This window comes from Mustela nigripes, chromosome 5 (assembly GCF_022355385.1).
Source record: "Mustela nigripes isolate SB6536 chromosome 5, MUSNIG.SB6536, whole genome shotgun sequence".
Lineage (NCBI taxonomy): Eukaryota > Metazoa > Chordata > Mammalia > Carnivora > Mustelidae > Mustela > Mustela nigripes.
Genome location: NC_081561.1, coordinates 48,128,789 through 48,150,247, shown reverse-complemented (window position 1 = coordinate 48,150,247; position 21,459 = coordinate 48,128,789). Strand labels below are relative to the sequence as shown.

Below are 21,459 nucleotides of genomic sequence, written 5' to 3'. Positions count from 1 at the left end.
AAAATGACATTATATTTTAGATTTATCTGTATTATGTTTGGTTCCTTTAATTTATCTATAAGTGTATGTAATATAAAAAGTATGCTAGGCTCACGGTTATATCCAAAAATCTGTTCACCTTATACTACCACAGAGAATTTTTTCTGGGCACACAGCTTCCCAAGTAGAGACTCTACTTCCCAGACTACTTTGCAGTTAAGCATGGCCACCTAACCAAGTCCTTGCTAACAGAATGTGTGTGTAGAGGACTGCAGCCCACAACTTCCACAGAATTTATTAAAGGGAGAGTTACTGCTACGACTTCTCTTTCCTCCTTCCCATCAGATTAGAATGGAAGAGAACACTCTAAGGGAGATCAGACCAACAAGAAGGAAAAACGAGAGTCCCTGGATAAGTACATAAATAACATGACGGGAGAAATAGACACTTCTTTCTCATTTACACCAGTGAGTTTTGGGGTTTGTTTCTGGTCTAAATAGAAAGAGTATGTTTTGTCTTGTAAAGAATGTCCTTCTCATGGGTAATAACTTTCCCTTGACCATCTTAATTTTCCACTAAGGATTAATAACAATCTGTGTATATATGAGGGAGACAGACAGAAGATCCACTAAAAGCCCTAACATTCTAGAGTTTATTAATCCCAAAATTCAGTAGTTTAACCCAAGAATATGAAAAAATAAAATAAAATTCAGGGGGAGATCAAGAGGTGCAATAAGAAACTGAATCATATTCTTTCCCCTACATGTAGACTCCCAATATGAGAACAAAAACCACTTCTTGATTTTTTTTTTTTTTCCTTTTTGCTTGGGGCAGGAAGGAGTGGTAACCGTTTCTATAGAGAGAAAAGATTAAGTTAAGAAGACTACCTGAGCTAACTTTTTAGAAGCTGTGCTAAAATAACCTATTGATGGTGGGACTAGACAAAGATATACTCTTAATAAAATGGAATGTAGCTGGACAGTAAATACTTGATAGAAATACAGAAGGAAGAGGACAAACCAGGATTCCTTATTAAGGCTGAACAAAGTCTAAGAACTCCACTTTCTGGGTACATAGTACAGAAAACAGAATCTTCACATTTTAATTTACCAGAGATAACAAATCTCAGATGAAGTGAGAAGACTGGGAGCATTCATTCACACTGGAACAGAAAAATAAAAACCTGGACAAAGCTATCCTTACGTGCATAAGCAAGATTTCTAAGTAAAATACAAAAGCATGGAATAGATATTAACATGGTGAAAAATTTAGTGAGAAAATTTTTGAGGAATACTGAAACAATATCTACAAAATACAGAACACAAGAAAGTGTTACCCAAATACAGTAAACCTCTGAAGAATTCAGGGGTTGGGGGCTGACCTCCATGCAATTGAAAATCCACATGTAACTTCTCCATCTCCAAAAACTTAACAACTAATACTCTACTGTTAACTAGATGTCTTATGAATAACACAAATGATTAACACATAAATTTTATGATATGTGTATTATATTGTCTTCTTATAATGAAGGAAGCTAAAGAAAAGAAAATGTTATTAGGAAAGTAAAGAAAATATGTTTACAGTATTATGCTGTATTTTGTTGAAAAAAATCCAGATATAAGTGGACCTGTGAACTTCAAACTCATGTTGTTCACTCAAGTTATATCCAAGGTTTAAAACAAAGAAGTGGTAAAGTTAAGCCAAAATCTCCACAATGAGTATATAAGGCAAAAGGCAAATAAACACTCCTGTGTTGGTCATCTGCTACTGTAATATAGCTTCAACTATGTTAATTAACACAAAAACTGGTATGCTAGAAAAAGGAGGCTGCCAAAACAACAGTATTAAAAATTATATATGGCAGTGGCTTTGGGTCTAGGTAGTGAACAGGGAAAACAATAATTAGATGTTTGAAAAATGATGATTCATTTAATAAATGGTAAATATCTTAAAAAAAAAAAACTTTGCTGGTAATACTTGCAAAGGCAAATAATGCATCAAATGGACTTAGACCTAGAGGTAAAGAACTGAGAAAACAGAATGTTGGTATCATGAATTGGTTACTATCATGAATTGATTGGTATTGGCTGCTTGCAAAAGGCACTATAAAAGAAAGAAGCCCAGAAAAGAATCATTTGATTTTCAAGTAGTAACTAAAAGGAAGAGACGAAGTACAAAAGTCCTGGGATTGGAAGACACAACTTTTTTTTTTCTCATCTTTAACAGATAAATGATGAAACTGGAGAAGACATTTAAAAGAAGTTCAATTAAAACAACCTCTGGGAAGAACCAAATCAAAGATGTGGCCACAAATACTATTTTTTTTTTCACAAATACTGTTCTTAAATCCTCTGAATCAATGATGGTCGGTCCAAAAATCCTTTCAAGATGGACAGAATGGCTCAAGGAAAAAAAAAAAAAAACCCACACAACAACAACTAAGAGTGCAATGGATGTCTGATAAGTTTAAGTCACCTATCATTAATTATTAGTAGTTAATAAATTAGTGTATAGAGGGCCATAACTAAAACAAAGGCTATGGGTGCTGCTATTGGCTGGAATCAAAAGTCAAAGATACAAAATCACAAATATCCACCTGCTGTTGAGAGAGTTGTACTACCAAAGCAGCCATAAACCTGTAGCTACAAGAGACTGTGCTTGAAACTTAAAAAAAAAAAAAGTCACCCAACAGCACCACTACTTTTCATGTTTTTCTAGCCAGTTTTGACTAGCCAATGAATTTAGACAAAATGTAGAAATAAGAAGTTAAAAACTAGAAGGAAGAAAAAGGACAATCTTATGTATGTTCATACATCTACTATGCCAATATACCTAATACCCTAAATCATAGATTATGTAGTCAATTCCTGCTTTAAAAAAAAAAAGATAATATGCAAAAATGTTTTATATATAAATAATAACCAATATGAAAATATATTAAAGAAAAGTTTCCATTTATAATAGAAACAAAGGAGATAAAAATTCCCAGATATAAGCTTAGGTAATATTAGAAGACTATGTGAAAAAAAAATCAATGCTATTTCACTGAGTTTCAAGACTGAAATAAAAAGGTAAATAAATCATGATCTTAAATGGAAAAACTCAGTATTGAAATTATGTCAATGATTCTATAACAAATCCATAAAAGGAGTCCTAATCAAAATATGAGTAGGAATTTCTTAAAAACTAAAGAAAAGATACTGAGCTTTATCTGGAAAAATAAGCATATAAGAATAGCCAGGAAAATTTTGATTCTAAAGAATAATGAGGAACTACTAGGCCTGCCAACATTAAATCATATTATGAAGTGACAACAATTAAGAACAATTTGGTGTTGGAGAGGATGTAGACAGATAAATGGAACAAAATGGAAAGCCAAAAACACAAACCCATATGAAAATGGAAATTTAGGGGTAACGAGGAGATTCCAAATAAATGGAGAAAAAAGTGATGATTCCATAAATATTGTTGTGGCAACTGACTATCCATTTGGGAAAAGAGAGGGAAAAATATAAATGCTCATATAACTTCACTCCAAATACCAAAGTTATAAAGATTAAAACATAAAATAACAAAAGTCTAAAAGTAGAGTTATTACCTACAAAATGTTGGAATGTGGAACCCTTTTACATAGACACAGAAAAGAAAAAATGAAAAAATCTACACATACATAAAAATTTAAACCTTATGTATGGCTAAAATTTCCAAGATCAAGTCAAAACACATAATAAAAACCAGGAAAAAATATTTTCATACCATATAGGAAATCTATAAAAATCGATTTTTAAAAAGATTAATAGCCCAATACAAAGCCATAAAAAGATATGACTAAAAAGGAAATGACAGAGAATTAACAAAATGCCCAAAACTCACATAACAAGGTACTTTACCTTACTAATAAAGAAATGCAAACCAAACCAATACTATTTTTAACTGGTACTGGTAAAAATTAGAAACTTTAATGAAACTCAGTGCTGATAAGAGTGTGAGGAAAGACATTTTCACATGCTTGTTGGGAGAGTACAAACTTACTGGAAGTTAAATAGGCAATTTGTATCAGAGTTAATTATGCATTTTACCCTTTGATCCTATAATCAATTCCAGTTCCAGAAAATATTCCTATATACTTAGAAAAATTTACTAACACATACACACACACACACAGTGCAACATCTTAAGAACCACAGCATCCCTAAATTATAGATTTCTTAAATTGGTTAGGGACAGCCCGTATAGTATATAGATGTGATTAACCTGCTGAAGGTTACTTTCTTGAGGCCTCTTTCAATTTTGCACGGCCCTACAGCTTAGAGAGAATTTTATTCAACTTCCTTGGCACTTAACAGCTATGTTTTTTGTTGTTGTTGTTGTTGTTGTCGTTGTAGTATTTAAGATTTATTTATTTATTTGACAGAGAGATAGAGCACAAGTAAGTAGAGCAGCAGGCAGAAGGAGAAGCAGTCTCTCCACTGAGCAGGGAATCTGACGAGGGGCTCAATTCCAGGACCCTGGGATGGTGATCTGAGCCGAAGGCAGGCACTTAATGGACTGAGCAACGCAGGCACCCCAACAACTGACTATCTTGACAACACTGTGTACATGTTATGTGTTTTATTAGATCCCAACTTCTTGGAGGAAAAATCCATTCTGATTTTTTTCCAATTTTTATTTAGTAGATATGACCACCATTTACCAATACCCCAATTCTCTCCACTTCCAAGCATATAGGGGAATCATACATTGCTGACTCTTGAACTTGGTGTGGCTTATAAAATTTGCCCTGGCTAATTAAAGATGAATAGAAGTAGTTTAAAAACCACTGTCTGATTCTCCACATACCTGCTCCTATAAGTAGTTATGATCTAGATGGTGGAACTTCTATCAGCCTAAGTCTCCATGTGAGGAAAAGAGGGACCTGTCACTGCTGCTAATAAATGCGTAGCCTGATGAGCAATAAACTTTTCTTTATTTTGAGATACAGGCATTTGGAATTTATTTGTTACTGCAGAATATACTACTCTATCTTCAGCCGGTGCCTTGCTTGTGATTAATGATAACTTGCTGAATATGCAAAATATTTTCATTTTCTAAAATACAGTAAACACTTTTGAGTCTTCCAAAATATTTCAACTAAACAGTTATTTTGAGGAGTCACACTCCTGGATCCATCTGACCTCACAAGAGATTAGAAGCAAAGCTAATCCAAGATTTACAGGGAGATGGTTTCATTTCCACAGATGCCTCCAAAGCTTTCATGACTGATGAATATCCTTTACCAGCTTATCTATCCCATGATTTGGTCTAGAATCATAGTCTCCAAAGTAAGGTCAAGTCAGGACAGTTGGGTGGCTCAGCTGGTTAAATGACCGACTCTTGATTTCAGCTCAGGTCATGATCTCAGGATCATGAGATCAAGCCCTGCATGGGGCTCCCCACTCAGCAAAGAGTCTGCTTGAGATTCTCCCTCTCCTTCTGCTCCTCCCCTTAACTGGTGCATGTATGCTCTCTCTCTCTCTCCCTCTAAAATAAATAAATCTCTGAGAAGCAAACTAAGGGTTTTGGAGGGGAGGTGGGGGTTGGTTAAGCCTGGTGGTGGGTACTATGGAGGGCATGTATTGCATGGAGCACTGGGTGTGCTGCATAAACAATGAATGCTGGAACACTGAAAAGAAATAAAATCAAATGGAAAAAAATAAATACACGCCTAGAAGACTTTTACTACAAAGATTCTACAATTCAAATTCACCTAACACATCTTAGTTGTTCTTTCTCCTTTCATTTTGAAACAAATATTAAGTCTTTCGAGGCTCAGGCAATGATTTATTGGGAATTATTTCAATTTACTAAAATGTTTCCTCTCTTTAATGCAATGATGGGCAATCCCCTTGGGTTTGGAGATCATCACTGAATTATTCAGGCCTAGAAAACAGGTAGATTCCTGAGCTTCCAGAACAGGGTCACTCCCATAGCTTCTTAGTGACCACAGACAGAGTCTATCCAAAGTGAAGATGAGAAGTGGAATTTAGAACCAACAAAATATGAAGCACTCTCTAAAAATTCAATGAAAGTTTTAAGTTTTCCAGTGATGCCAGTAGAGAAAAAGATAACAGAACAGAAAAAGGCATAGCAGCCAACAAATGAGTCAGGACATGGAATTAATGTTTCTTTTCCATAGGTTGAGATGCTGAATCCATTACAGATCCTTAAAAGAAAAGAAGTTGAAAGATCAGTGGTTACCAAGACATTGTAAAAGTACTCACCGAAGTAATAAGCACTTGGGTACACACAGGTCAGCACCCCATGGACAGAATAGACACTTAACAAAACTTGACTTCAGAGACTATTCAGGGAAGGCACAATTAGTGCTGCTTTGGAAGAAAAGCCTCTGAGAAAAGGGTAGAGGAAAGAAGGAAAATGTGGTACTACCCCTTCCATAAAAAGTAGAAGTTCTTCTGAAAATCCCTGGCTTCAACAACAATTCCACAGTTTCTTCAGATTCAAATGCAGCGAAATATTTCATCAGAAAACAGAATGTATATGTATGTGTGTGTATTTAATATTTTTATTCTATTAACTATAACTGGTTATATCAATATACTACTATTTTTAAAGATGCCTTTTACTTGTTTGTGAGAGAGAGAGAGCATGTGCACGCGCCATGTGCGAGAAAGCACAAGTGGAGGGAGAGGCAGAGGGAAAGAATCCCAAGCAGAGTCTGTGCTGAGGAGGCGCAGAGCCAACACGGGGCTGAGGCAGGGCTTGATCCCATGACCCTGAGATCATGACCTGAGCTGAAACCAAGAGTCCGATGCTTAACAGACTGAGCTACCCAGGTGCCCCTCAATATATTAATAGGCTTAACACCAATATTTGTATTTATATATTTAACACATAAATTTATATTCATGTAAGTTTATATTTAATAATATAACAAACAGACTCTATTAAGGAAGGAAAAGAAGGCATAGGACTGACTGAACCCTGAAATACTCCAACATGTAGAGAACGGATAGAGAAGATATAAGTAAAAGGTGAATTCAAAGCCCAACCAATAACCTGTAACTTCATTAAGTCTCCCTTTCTTGTGCCCCTTAAACTCCAAGCACACCCACGCCAGCATTTGGACCTTTGCGCTGTGGTGTTATCAGAAAACTACATTACCCTCCCTTTTTGAGAAGGAAGATAAAAGTGGCCACTTTACTAAGCCAATTCTATTTCTTCCTCCCATGTCATTCTTGGCTTTGTTTTAATTTTTTTAAGGTTGTTTTGTTGTTGTTGTTGTTTGTTTGTTTTTGTCTTCAGACACTATGGAAATAAAACCACTGATACTAAGTTTAATAAGTTAATATTAATAAGTTAATACTAATATATATAATATATATAATTTTATATATAAGTTAATACTAATATATATAAGATATATATTATATATAATATATAAGTTAATACTAATATGTATAATATAATATATATAATTATATATAATATAAGTTAATACTAATATACTAAGTTTTAGCATATTCCCTAATAAAACTTTCAGCTTGGTCTTTTATTACTGTTCTCTCAGCATGTACACTGGAATTCCCTAATTATAACTGACTATATAAATCACTGTCATACCACTTAATCTTTGGACTTCAGAAGTGCAACAATGAAAATAAAGGATTTACTTCAGTGAGGAAGCCTCATTTATCACATCATACTCTTGTATGTATGCCAAAGACAATGGGAAACAGATCTTGAAGGAACAATTTAAGTGGTAAATGATCTAATGAGGAAATTAAACCAAATGTGTAGTTTGCTCCATAATGAGACCTTGGATATATTAGCGTATTTTATTTCTTAATCCCAGAAAAACCAAGTGATAAATTTGTACAAAGTCTAAAAAAAAATTATTACTACCTCCCATGTGTTCAGAATTGAATTTGCTATAAAAAAGGTTTCATAATCAACTCAAAAACCCATAAATGCATGCCAGTTATTCAACCCAGCCTAAGTAAATTTTAACAAAATATATTTCTTTCAGTGATTTAAATATATGGGTTTCCTTAAAGCTGAAGAAGTGTTTTGAAGTACTTTTTATTAAATTCCAAATAACTTTAAAACATATTATAAAATGAGTTACCAACTGAAGACCATTTGGTGAATAAGTGCTCCTTTTTAATTTTGTAAATTCAGGAAGGGGGGGAACCTGCGAAATCTATACACATTCTATTGTCTGATATGTAGGAACAAATGTTGAAGTCAGCAAGAAAGTGCATGTAGTTTTAATTATCTTAAGTGGAAACTCCTACAATGGGAGTGTTCAGAAGAAATCCACAAGATGGAAATGATTCTGGGAAAAGATCCTAATGGAGAACAGCGTGTGGAACCATCTCTGAGAGGCCTCTGTGTGATGCCTGGAAAAAATGTCCTGCATTGCCCCAAGTCAAAGTCTCCTCAGGGGTCTACTTTTAAACCCTCCTATTTCTGAATATGAAGAAACTATATCCTAGAGGAAGAACTGAGGAAACGTCTCTAACTTATTCAGTGATTGCAATCCAGGTAAGGAACGTTCTAAAGCCGCATGGAATGTGAGGAGAAAATGTAGATGGCACAGCGCATAGTGATTCTGGGCTCACAGTGACTCTGCCAGATCAGACTTTATGCACTAAGAACAAATTTCAGAGAAAAAGCAACTCTGGGTGAAACTAGACTGAAAACAGAGACCTTCATAGAAACATACACTTTATTTTATTCAACAAAATGTATGCCTTTGTAAAACTCAGGCACTTCTGTTCTGGAGAGAGTACAATGACCCCAAAACAAGAGAGCAATTAAAGATGTGACTAAGCAAATTGCTGTTATTCCTTTACTTTCAAAGAGACACTTTACTCTTATTCTTTTTAAGGTGAATAAAAACCCTCCTTTTTATAACTGGTCTCTAAAACCCAAGTAAAAGGGAAAAATAGATAAATGTATTCATTCATCCATTCATAGATATATTCACTCATATACACATACTTTTATGAAACCCCTGCCATCCCCCAATCAGGGTAAGTGAGAATGTTAAACAGCAGTGATCCAGGGTGCCTGGGTGGCTCACTGAGTTAAGTACCTGTCTTTGGCTCAAGATGCAAGGGTCCTGGCATGCCCACATCAGTCTCCCTGTGCAGGGGGGAGCCTGCTTCCCCCTCTTCCTCTGCGCCTCCCCCTGCTCATGCTCTCCTCTCCTCTCTTTCTTGCTCTGCACACTCTCTCTCCAATAAATAAATAAAATCTTAGAAAGAAAGAAAAAGAAAAGAGCAGTGGTCCCGTAGACTAGAATTTAGGTGAGGTGACTGACACATGGTCTCCTCAGGACAGATATCCTCATGCTCCCAGGGACATCCCCAGTTCACCTGGCAGAGGTCAGGCAATCTCTCTCAACATCCCCACAGCATGAAAATATAAGACGTCTGCCATTCCTGCATATGGTGCAAGCTCCCTATCAACTCTCAAGAGGTATCTCCATCATTTAAAATAGGCAGATTTCTCTGTGGCTAAAAAAAGACTCCTTCACAAGAAACCGATGAAGGAATCACCATTGTGTCGATGAAAAAAATAAGACTCAAAGACATTAAGCAACCTGCCCAAGAACAAGTAACTTCAAAGTGGCAGATACATCATTAGATCTGCCAGAGATCCAACCTTTCAAGATTACTTTACCAGCTACAATTTTCTGCAAACAACGTAAGCAGCCACAAAAACCTAAAATGGATACAGGTTAGGATCAGAACTTCTCAGATGTGAACATGGTGCACACTATCTTAAAAAGGTAATATTTAGCAAGGATTAATTAGAAAATTAGTACAGGCTTTTATCAGGAGCAAACACCAGAATGCCTTCACAGACCTTATAAACACAACTGTGCTTTAAGCTAACAAATCAACATGGGATCTGAGCAAACACAGTTGGGCATCTTGGATGTGGACCAGCTACCAGGGCCAGTAGGTCTTGATGGCTCTGGATCCTTGGGGAGGTACTGATATATTGAACATATTTAAAGATGATGTACTTCAATAGGAAGCTTGCCAAATCTCAGAGTTGTGAAAAAGGAGAGTCAGCAGTAAATATACCCACTGAAGCCCTTAGGAAAAAGCGCAGTAAGACTAAGCCAATAGACCACCTGCCAGATAAGTATCCATTATGGAGAAGGACACATGGGTATGGAGCTACCCGTGGCTAATAGGAACACATTTCATCCACAAGGGAGAGAACATAGCATCAGAGCAATGTCAATACCTGTTCTGTGTCACGGTGGTCATCCAGTGACAATCAATTTCATCTAGTGATAAAAGCCCCGCTATGAGCTTTATTGGCCAATGACCACTGACCATGAGCCCACAAATCTTGGAATTCTCCAAGGTGAATGCTACTGAATGGGAGTCACCATAGGTGACATTCTTGGTTTTCCTTGAGTGAACCAAAGCCAATTGGACACATTTTTGTTTGTATGCATTTACCTTTTCACCATCTCTCCCTGGTTCTCCTTTGTAACCTGGTGGTCCTGGAACTCCCTAAATCAAACACAGAATAAAATTCTGTTAATTATGTTTTTTGGTTCACTAGAAATGGTGATTCTTTAGTGTGTGTCTATGAATCACATACTTGTATTCCTGGAGATCCTGGGACACCTGGTGATCCTGCAACTCCCTGATATCCCTAAAGAAAAGCAAACACAAAATAATTAGTATTTCAACATACAAAAAGCAGTCTTCCGTTTCAGGATTCACCCTTGACTGTCTTACACTTAAGACTTCACTGGGTGACCGCTTAAGAAACAAAAATAACAAAGTTTCAAATGTTGAATGTGGAATTAATATCTTCGGTCTTTAGGAAAAGGTCTTAAATATCTCCAGATTAATAAAAATACCCAGATATGTTTCAGTGACAAGGAAGGCTCTGGGAGGCAAATACAGAGCCAATATTCGCAGCTCCTAAAAAAATGTTTTGCACATAGAAACATATTCAACATAGTCAAGAGAAAAACATGCAAGATTGGAGGATTACACTAATGTAATCCATTTTTAAACTACCAGATTAATGGCCATTTGAGTTAATCTCTGGAATAAATTAAAACTTGATAAATGTTATTCTTCAGGGTAAGTCTATAACAGCCTTTGGGACTGCTCCTTTTGGAAAGCAGCTGCTGTTAACCCCACGAGTGTGGTTTGACATGTCTCCTCCACCTCCCAATGCTGAGCTGTCTGCTGAAGTGAGGGTCCCTTTCAACTTCACTGCTTCTTACATATCCCTCCAGACAGTGGACCTGTGGTACAATAGCAAGGCTTCTTCAGACAAGGCAAGCTATTCATTCTTCACTCAGCATATGGCAATTAAACTCCCGAACAAACTTGCAGGCCCAGAACATTTGTCTAGGTTACTCAGGGTCAATGTCAAGTTGACTTGAACCACCTGGCACCTGCAAATACATTTCTCTCTCTTATTTAGATTCCCCCCCGTCTCAGATCTTACTGCTTGGATATGGCTTTCTGTTGTCAGCCGTATAAAACAGATCTCGTTAGTGTTTCCAATTACATCTTCATTGTTAAATCCAAAAGCTTAATTTCCATGTGGCTATTTATGGCTGGTTTTTGTATTCACCCACTTGCTTGTCAGCACATTTTTAGCTGTCATTTTAGACACAGCACAACTCCCTGCTTTCCCACTCCCATTTTCAAATACTTCTTTTACTATTCTTTGCTAGCTCTAATAACACCAGTAACAATAATCGTGTTTGTCTCCGCAACAGCAGTCCTAGATTGTTTTTCTCCTTTTACACTCACTCGTATTTCTTTTTTTTTTTTTTTTAAAGATTCTATTTATTTATTTGACAGGGAGAGATCACAAGTAGGCAGAGAGGCAGATAACGAGAGAGGAGGAAGCAGGCTCCTGGCTGAGCAGAGAGCCCGACGCAGGGCTCAATCTCAGGACTCCGGGATCATGACCTGAGCCGAAGGCAGAGGCTTTAACCGACTGAGCCACCCAGGTGCCCCCACACTCGTATTTCTTATTCTGTAAAATGTTCCCAGTTACTCTCCAAATGAGAGACTATATAAGTTCCAGCACCAACTACGATGCTTTCCTTCATACCCCATTCAGTTTTTCACAGAGTGTATCATTACCCTTTCTCCAGGATTTCTCACACAAATACTCCTGAGTCCATTGCAAATGTTAAACATTTTATTTCATCTGTGAATGAGTCTCAAAATGAATCCCTCCATACACCACACGCCATACAAAACCACCTGCAGTATTCAGACCCCAAATCTGTCTCTGGGCAGCCACTGTCTCTGTGTTCTGGGATTAGGTGTCCCCTTGATAGGAAAAACCCAGTCCGATTCATTTCTATATTTCCAACACTGAACAGAGCATTCGGCAATTTTTTGTTAATCAAACTTAGGACAAATTTACCTTTGAGTCATGCACACTGCACTGAGAAAAATCTCTTTCCCCAAGGAACCAGGTTATGTTTATGCTGCTACCAGTAGCAAACTGAAGCTTTTAGTAATGCCATGTGGTTCCTGTTCTCAAGATCAAAGTCAACACGGTTTGCTCAGCCTTTTATCTTTATGACTCCAGTAACCACCGAATCTCTTTCCTTCAACCACTTCGCGATCAGATAGGTCTGGAATTAAATTGCAATTCTGTCGCTGCTAGGATATTGCCCAAATGGAGTTAGGTTACTTATAATTGCCACCCCTTAGGAAGACACTGGGTCCTTTGAAACCCTGTAGGCACTCTCTTGATAGTCTGACATGATACACAACAGGCTATTGTAATTGGGAGAAATAATAAGAGCAATGATTTATACAGTATTTGTCATGTTCCAGATTAAGTACTTCACATATATTAATTCACTTAACCCTCACAACCACCCTAACGCAGGGTCTATATTATCCCTATTTTCAGATGAGAAGTTACTTAATCACATAAGATTAAGTAACTTGCCCAAAGATAGACAGCTAGGAAGTTGACAGAGCCAATGGGAATACCCTCTATCAGAAAATGCTTCATGGTAGATCCTATCTTATGATTCTAGAATAATTAATGAGATCTTTCAAAGCACAAAATGCAAGGCTTTTAAATTGCTTAGAATCCTGAGTGCCCAAAGAAAAGGAATGTTCATCTAATTCCTCAAAAGAAAGTTACCATGGAGATTGGCTATTTACCAAAATGACCGGTCATCTGCAAAGTTCACTGTAATGAATTGTTATTTTTCACAATTTTTCAAAAGTTAAGCCAAATGTCATATCAGCTTTATTACTTTGTTCACAAAACAAATCTTTTGTAGAAGATCAAAAACTGTACTCTTCTTCGAAGTTAATATGATCCATTTGTTAGAGAGGACACATCACATTTCAATGGATTAAAGCAACGTGGAGATACCCCAGACTGTGTTCCCAGCTCACCTCTGACTCATAATGTGACCTCAGGCAGAGTGATCAAATCCCCAAATCCTGGGAGGCAACTCAATAAAGTGGAAAGACAATGAATTTTGAAATTGGAAGACCCTGGGCTGAATTTTTGCTCCTCCCTTTACTTTCTACAGAATTTTGGCTAAGTGACTTTGCCTAGTTAAGCCTCAGTTTCTTACCATAGACCAGGATAACAGTGCCCACTTCACTTCTGAAAACAAACAAATGAGAGTCACAGGTGAAAATGCCTGTCAGAGGCTAGGAACTCATATGTGAGCTTCTTTGTATCTTCTTCAGACTCAATGACTTTCGTACAAAACCATGAGAACTCTCCTGCAAACTCTTATTCTGTAGCCTTAATGGGCACCATTAGTACCTGAGGAATGGCAGATCCAGTCATCAAGATTTTGATTTAACTCTTTTTCAACATTCATATAGATCTAATGGCGTATATGTGAACAAGTCTTCAGTGTGCTTTAAAAAGGCCATATTTGTTTGTCTTTGGAAGAACTGCAATAATAAATGCTTCTCACAATCAACCAGGTTGATTTTTTTTAACTTACAATGAGATGCATTCTTGAAAACTTAGTTATATATAGAAATTCAAAGATTTTTTTAGAAGCTAGGGGAAGCATGATTAGCAACAAAATAAAGAAAAACCAAAACCACATCCAAGCTGGGGGATCCCAGGGCAAATCACCAGAAGAAACTGGATGAAATTCAGAAAAACAAATTTTGGACTAAAAATCAGGAAAATAAAGGTTAATAGGGAGGAATATTACAGCACAGAACAATTTCCAAGAGGTGCAAAAACTAAACACTGGCTGACTCATAGCAGGGTACACTTAAACAAAAAAAAATGCCCTGAAACAGGAAAAATGATAAGCTTTCCTTACAACTTACTGAGTTTTTATTTTTCTTAATACACATGCTTCTGTGTTTTCCAGTAGGAGTGCCATTTTCACATGATCTTTGATCAATACTGTCTAACACTGATTTTGCTATTTTGCAATTATTAGCAGATCCAAATACCCACCCTACCCCCATGTGCAAGACTTCTGACAGTAAAGTCTTTTCCATGTTCACAGAAAGTTTCTTTGTAAATGAGTCATTTTTTAGGAAAAAAATATTCTCACTGCCAAATTGTAGGGTTGAAGAATACAGAATCAATTTAATTTTCCTCCATGATTCATAGTTACAATGCTCCAGGAAAGATGTATAGCATTGAAATGGAAATTAAAGAAATAAAACTTATCCTGTGAGCAAGGGTCACAGTCTCTTCTGAGCCCAATTCTAATCAGACCATAAATTATCCTGCCAACCTCAGTATATAGATCTTCTTAAGTAGCAAGGAAGATAAAGTAATTGATTTCCTTTAAGTATTCTAAACTCTAAAAATGATTATAAAATCCAGAGAAATCAGTTTGGATGTCACTCTTCTTTTTGAAATTTAAGAATGTGATTCAAAATTTATTCTATTACATAATTTTCTTTTAAGTTTTCCAAAATTCCCATAGATACCCTTCAAATACAGCCAGGGTAACTAAGTAACCAAAATCCAGTGTATATTTTTAATGTTCACTGTGGATTCTTCTTGCCATTGGCACTCTTTATAGCCCTACACAACCAAATCCCAAAAATATTCTTAAATCTCAGTCTTTTCATGTATAGCTAATATAGAAACTAGTTTATTTACCCCTAACCCAACTGTTAATCAAGTAGTGTGTGTGTGTCTGAACTGACTGCTCAAATTACTTGACTAATAATAGATCCCAGTAACAGAGGTAAAATTACACCTGAGCTAAGTTCTAAGAAAGACACTATGGGAGGCAAAGAGCAGACAGGGAAGCTTTCTGGAACGACAAGCACAAAGGAACACTCAGGAAGCACAGTACAGAACAATTCCTTGAAGAATTTAATGTACAAAGAGTACTATGTAATATCTACACACACATTATTATTATATATACTATCTATACTATATTTTAAAAAATAAGTAGTCTATTTAAGAGGCCCGTGAGGAAAACATGGAGAAATTCATACATGAGATTTACACATGGGGAGGGTTGGGGGAAAAAATTAGTCAACTAAGCTTTGTCTAGGAAAGCTTTACAGGAAAGTTTTAAATTACACTTTGTTATAGAAAAGATAAAGTGCCCAAGTATAAGATAATTCATTTGAGGCAAATGGCCCATATTTCAGTCTACCAGTGAGCCTCTCATGAGGGATGTATGCGTGTGTTTGTGTAAGTTTTATGGTACTGGGAGACAATAAGACAATGAAGCTTTCTGCTAAAGGAATCCAAAATGAGGTGAAGTGAGAGCTCAGGTAGAAAATGTTTTCTCTAGACAAATGTTTCATACACTTCATCATTAAGCCACCTCTTATAATTCTATTTTCCAAGTTAAATAACAGCCATTCCTTTGGCTTGTAACCTCATGTACCCCATTTTCCAGGTCTTAATCTTCATGGCACTCAGCCCCAAACTCCCCACAGCTCTTAAACTGTTGAGTCCACAACTGGCACCACATTCAGTTAAGAGTCTGAAGGAGAAAAACATAAAAACTTGTCCCATGAGTCCTATTGGTCTACTATTAATTATTCACCTCCTGTCAAGCTTACTCTGCAAGCCTAAATTCTAGATTTCTTCCCCTTGTTTTTCTCTACCATCATTCTCAACCATTTTGAAACAGCATCTTTCACTTGGCTTACACCTAAGATTTAGTCAATTCTCCCCCCACAGACATTCTTTTGAGTTCTTACTCTTGTCCCCATTTCTCTCTTCTAAATGAAATCCAAGTCCTACAAATCCCTAAGGTATAGCAGGCTAAACCAAATCTAACACTTCAGAAGAACGACTGTCATCTTGCTTAATATAGATGTTATATATTTACTAACAATGCCAAAAATTGCATCAGCCCTTCAGGCAGCCCCATTACAAATGCTGATCCCTTTTCACCAATGTTAAACTTAAATAACATGTCCCAGACAAGTAAGAACCATACGTTCATTTGGGTTGAATTTCACTATATTAGAGTAGCCATTCTCCAAGTTTGCCAAATCCGTTTGGATCTTCATGTCACCCCAAATGCCAAAATAAATTTCAGAAGTGAAATCGAGAATTAAAAATTCTTAAAAATCATATTAAAGTAAATGAATAGAGTAATAGTAAAAAAAAAAAAAGAAAGAAAGAAAAGAAAAGAAAAAAAACACTAGAAAAAATAACCAAGCATTTAACTGTAAGAAAATTTTACATTGCTACAAGTTAAAAACTATAAACCAAATAAATAATTAGAAGAAACATTTACAACATATATGTCAAAGGATTAATTCTTTTAATCCTTTAGTGTAGGAAGCTCTTACTAATCAACTGATTAACATTCAAAATACTATCACTCATATAGAAAATGGGTAAAGGACAAGAAAGGACACTTTATAAAAAAGGAACTCACCCTGAATGTCAGACTTCTATATTCAACTACCACCTAAAATTTCTACCTGAACAGGGGCACTGGGATGGCTCAGTGAATGGTGCATGCAACTCTTAATCTTAGGGTTGTGGATTTGAGTCCCACATTGGGTGTAGAGATTACTTTAAAAAAAAAAAATCTTAAAAAAATTTCTCTGCTTAGCCATCTGACAAAAATTTAACATATCCTAAACCAAACTCTTGATTTCCCTTGCCCAAGTTTTTCTATTCTTCCTTCCACAACTCACTGAGTCTCCTTTGACTCCTCTCCTATAAACTCATGCATTACATCATCAAACCCTATCATATCTAACTTCAAAATACCCCCAGGAAGTCAGCAGTTCTCTTTACCTCACTACTTACCATCCTGATTCTAGCTGCAATCATCTTGTTCCTGGATTATTTCAAGAGCTTCTGGACTCATCTCTCTGGTTTTTGTCCTCATCGCCCTAAAATCTATTCTCAACTAAGAAGTCAGAGTAATCTTTTAAAAAATATAAGTTACATCACTTCAATTCAGACCCTCCAGTGGCTTCTGAGTTCACTCCAACCAAAAGCCAAAGTCATCACAATGGCCTAAAGAATTCTACTCCATCTCCCTTCCTTTCTCCCTCTTACCTACCCAACTTCACCTCCTACTAACCTGCCCCACCCCTCTCTCTTTGTGTTTGATAAAATCATCTACCTTTGAAATTCTCCCATCTGTACTGACTACCACTTTTGTATGGTTTAACCATCCACAGAGAAAGCTAGCCACTTTCTGGAATCTCTAGACTAGACGGGGTACACCAAGGGGTGTGGGAACAAAGAGAGTCACTGCATCACAGAGTGTGGCCCACTGACCAATCTACACTTCTATCTATCCTATCAGTAGCAGTGTGGTATCAGTCTTCCAGAATCACTTAAGGGCAATAACATGAAAATTCACCTCCAGAATCTGACAGTTTTAATCTAGCTTACCTTTCTCCCTTAGCAAATATGATGGCTTTAATGGAATCTTAGAAAATTAGCACTGGAGAGAACATGGGCCTCATCCGGCACCATCTTCTCATTTCCCAGACAAAAAAACTGAGACCCTTGAAAACAAAGCAATTTTTAAAAACAAAGCAGAAGGCAAAACAACCCCTGATCTCTCTAACAACCAGTGAGGCCTTTGGTTTGAGAAAAGTAATTTAGTTCATGAAGACTAATTAATAATGACTGAAAACAGAAATAAGCACTACAAAAATATAATCTTCTACAAAATCATAAAATAGTTCTAGTATATGTTTTCATATACTAGATGGCCTTTAAAAAAAAAAATCAATGCCATAACAGTGCAATGCTTTTACTAATAGTACTATCTCCAAATTACCTGCGGGATATATGAATATTTCCCCTGCCTCTCTCTCTATAACGATATAGCAAAACAGTAATATTCTCCGACAGTGCTGTTAGAAATCATTTCACTGATAAAGAAATGAGAAAGGACAGGAAGAATTTGAAACTAGCTCTTTAATTTTGTTTGAAGGCATTTTCCTTGTGAAAATTAGTATTTCTCCAGAATGGAATAATTTCCTATTTAAAGCTTCAGTTGACTTGGCCTGGTTATAATGTGAAAGAGATTCAAACTGCTTATTTAAGGGGATTGCACAGAACCAAATCCAAACAAAGCAGAATTCCCTTCGAATTGTTCCATCCAAGTTTCCCTAGTCCAGATGGCTTCAATAGCCAGCCAGAGACTCCACCCACACCTTCCCACTCCCGCTGTGCACTGGCCCTGGACACACACTAATGACCCTCAGCTGTTCTGGCTCCCAGACTCATTTTCTTTTCCTGCCTGGCCACCCAACCTCCTATCTCCTACAGAGACAAAGGAAAGAGGGAAAGGGAGACACTTAGGAAAAATCATATCTTTGGGTAAATGGGATTTGCACTAATGAATCAGTTTCTTATTGCTGCTGTAAGAAATTATCCCAAACATAATGGCTTAAAACGACACAAACTTACATTCTGGTGGTCAGAAAGGCAACACAGCCTTAGGGAGCTAAACTCATGATGTCAATGGGACTGCATTCCTTCTGGAGGTTCTAGAAGATGTGTTCCTTCCCTTTACCAGCTTCTGGATACTGCAGACATTCCTTGGCTCATGGTCACCTCATCCTGATCTCTGCTTCTGTCATACATCTCCTCCTCTGACTCTGATGCTCCTGCCTCCCTCTTATAAGGATCCTTGTGCAAAATTCCTAGTCTAACATATTCACAGGTGTTAAGATTAGGAGGTGGACATTCTCTTTGCTCTTTCTCTCACATCAGGTATGCCTAGTAACATCTAACATCTAATATCAGGTACTACAAAGCTATACCTATGTCAACAGGTAAAATCATATACACAAACACATATATATGTAGTGAATACGATGAGATAACAAGTCTATTATAGATAAAATAAAAGTCCATGATTATTATATCAGGCTTATTACAACTAAATTCCAGTACTTTGTTCAGGCAAAATATTTAAGGAGGAAAAAAAAAAAAAAAAAGCACATTAGAGCCAATGGCCTATGAAGGGCTTGCTCACTACTCACTGCCATATACTGCCCAGGACTTTTCACCTCCAAGACACCCAAAGCCTAAATAATTTAGTAGTGCTGTCAGAGGAAGTCTTCAGGCAGGCAAGGGCTCACACTCATAAAACTCCTCCCACCCAGAGTGATTAGGGGAGAACCCACACAGGGCCTCAGGCAGTGTCTTCAGTGGGAGGAAGGAGGTGCAGTTAGAGAGTCTAACCAAGTCACATGACACTTCAAGTTAAAGTGAGAAAAGGATGAGATATAAGGAACCACGAGGAAAATGCTGGCAGGAACAGGAAGTTAAAGATAAAGGCAAAGAGGAGATGTTAGTTTAGAACCTATTTGTTTCATTCAATTCAAATAGAAGTAGTCTGATAATAAATTTTTCTTCTTCTTTCCTGCAAATCACTACCTGGCCACTTCCACCCTTATCCGCTTGGCCTTTTACCCCACATAAAGGTCCATATTATACCAATACCCTCCAACCTGCCCAAGGATTTTCTTCCTGAAAATGCCCCTAATCTCCCAAATTACTGATTTTTTTTCCCTTCTGCCTCATTGTCACCATCATAAAACCGTGTTATAACATCTCCTATTTCTTAAAAGACCCTCCTTTTATCCCACATCCAAACCATGCAACTGCTCCATATAGCTGATCCACATTCTACCCCTCAGAAAAAGCTTCCATATTGACAGTCATCATTTTATCTCATACTCTCCCTTGAACCTATTTCAATCTGGTTTTTGTACCCACCCTCCCTACCCCATTTGTCAATGGCTTCAATACCTCCATAAAGCAAATCCAGTGCTCTATGCATAGAGCTCATTTTTCTCAATGTCTTGGCAACAATGACACAACTGAGCACTCTCTTCTTGAAATGCATACTTTACCTGGCTTCACGGATGCCGCTCTCTGTTGGTTTACCTCCTACTTCACTGGTCTTTCTTTCCCAGCTTTTTTGGCTGCATTCTCACCCTCCTTTTCTCTTTTTCCTCTGAAGACAGCCTGAGGTTCAATCCACTGCCCCATTCTCTTCTCCACTTTTCTGTGGTTGCTCTCTAAAGGATCTCATTCACTCTGGTGGCTCAGATAGTATGATCTACACACTAGGAAGTCCCAACTATGTATTTTCATTCTCAAACATATTCCTGAACTCAAGATTCCTTTCTCTAGCATCCCAGGAGATACTAGGGGCACTCCAGGAGACAACAAGGGCTCACACTCATAAAACTCTGTCTAGCTCAGTAAGCTGTTCACACAGAGATCCTCTGAGTCTTCCCTGACTCTTTCTCTCGTGCCTCACATCTAATTTGACAGCTAACTCTGGCCAGCTTTACATTAAAAAAATAATCCAGAATACGACCTCATATTTTCCCTTTCATATCTCTCTAGTCCAAGCCACTTTTACTTCTCCCTTAGAATCCTAAAATAACCTGCTTCCACTCTTGCCCTACATAATCTACTCTCTGATATTTATATGTATCTTTCTAAAACATAACCCAGGTCAAGTCCCTTCCTATCCCCAAATTCCCAAAAGTACTGCCATCACACATAGACTGCACTGTCTCAGGGACTAACAAGCTCCTGTATCATGATGGTTGGCGTACTGATGGTTTAACATTAGTCTGTGGTTCCTTCATTCCTTAAACTTTACTGCCTCAGAATACAAACCTTTCCATATTTTATAGCAAGAGGTTAAATGTCTCATGATAAAGAAAATTCCTTAGTGGTGCCTGGGGTGTTCAGTCAGTTAAGCATCCAACTCTTGATTTTGCCTCAGGTCATGAGTCCAGAGTTGTGAGATCAAGCCCTGCATCTGTCTCCACACTGGGCATGGAGCCTGCTTAAGATTCTCTCTCTCTCTCTGCCCCTCCCCACTTTCTCTCTTGAAAAAAAATATCTTAGGAGATACTTTTGTGGTGACCATTATTTAGCATTTAAAGGCAAACTCCTAATGTTTATTTACTGTTATAAACATGTTGAGAGCTAACCTGAAAATATTCACCTAGAAAGCCC

General features: G+C 37.1%; 1 protein-coding gene across 1 annotated transcript in view; it reads right to left on the bottom strand.

The window, feature by feature from the left end:
• The window catches only part of LOC132018618 (collagen alpha-1(XXI) chain), a 145,800-nt gene that overhangs the window by 25,325 nt on the left and 99,016 nt on the right, over nucleotides 1-21,459 (bottom strand). Inside the window, exons 11-12 of the mRNA XM_059401543.1 lie at nucleotides 10,612-10,665; nucleotides 10,467-10,520 (exon numbers count right to left, since the gene is read on the bottom strand). Coding sequence (XP_059257526.1) covers nucleotides 10,467-10,520; nucleotides 10,612-10,665 — 108 coding nt within the window. The remainder of the gene's footprint in view (nucleotides 1-10,466; nucleotides 10,521-10,611; nucleotides 10,666-21,459) is intronic.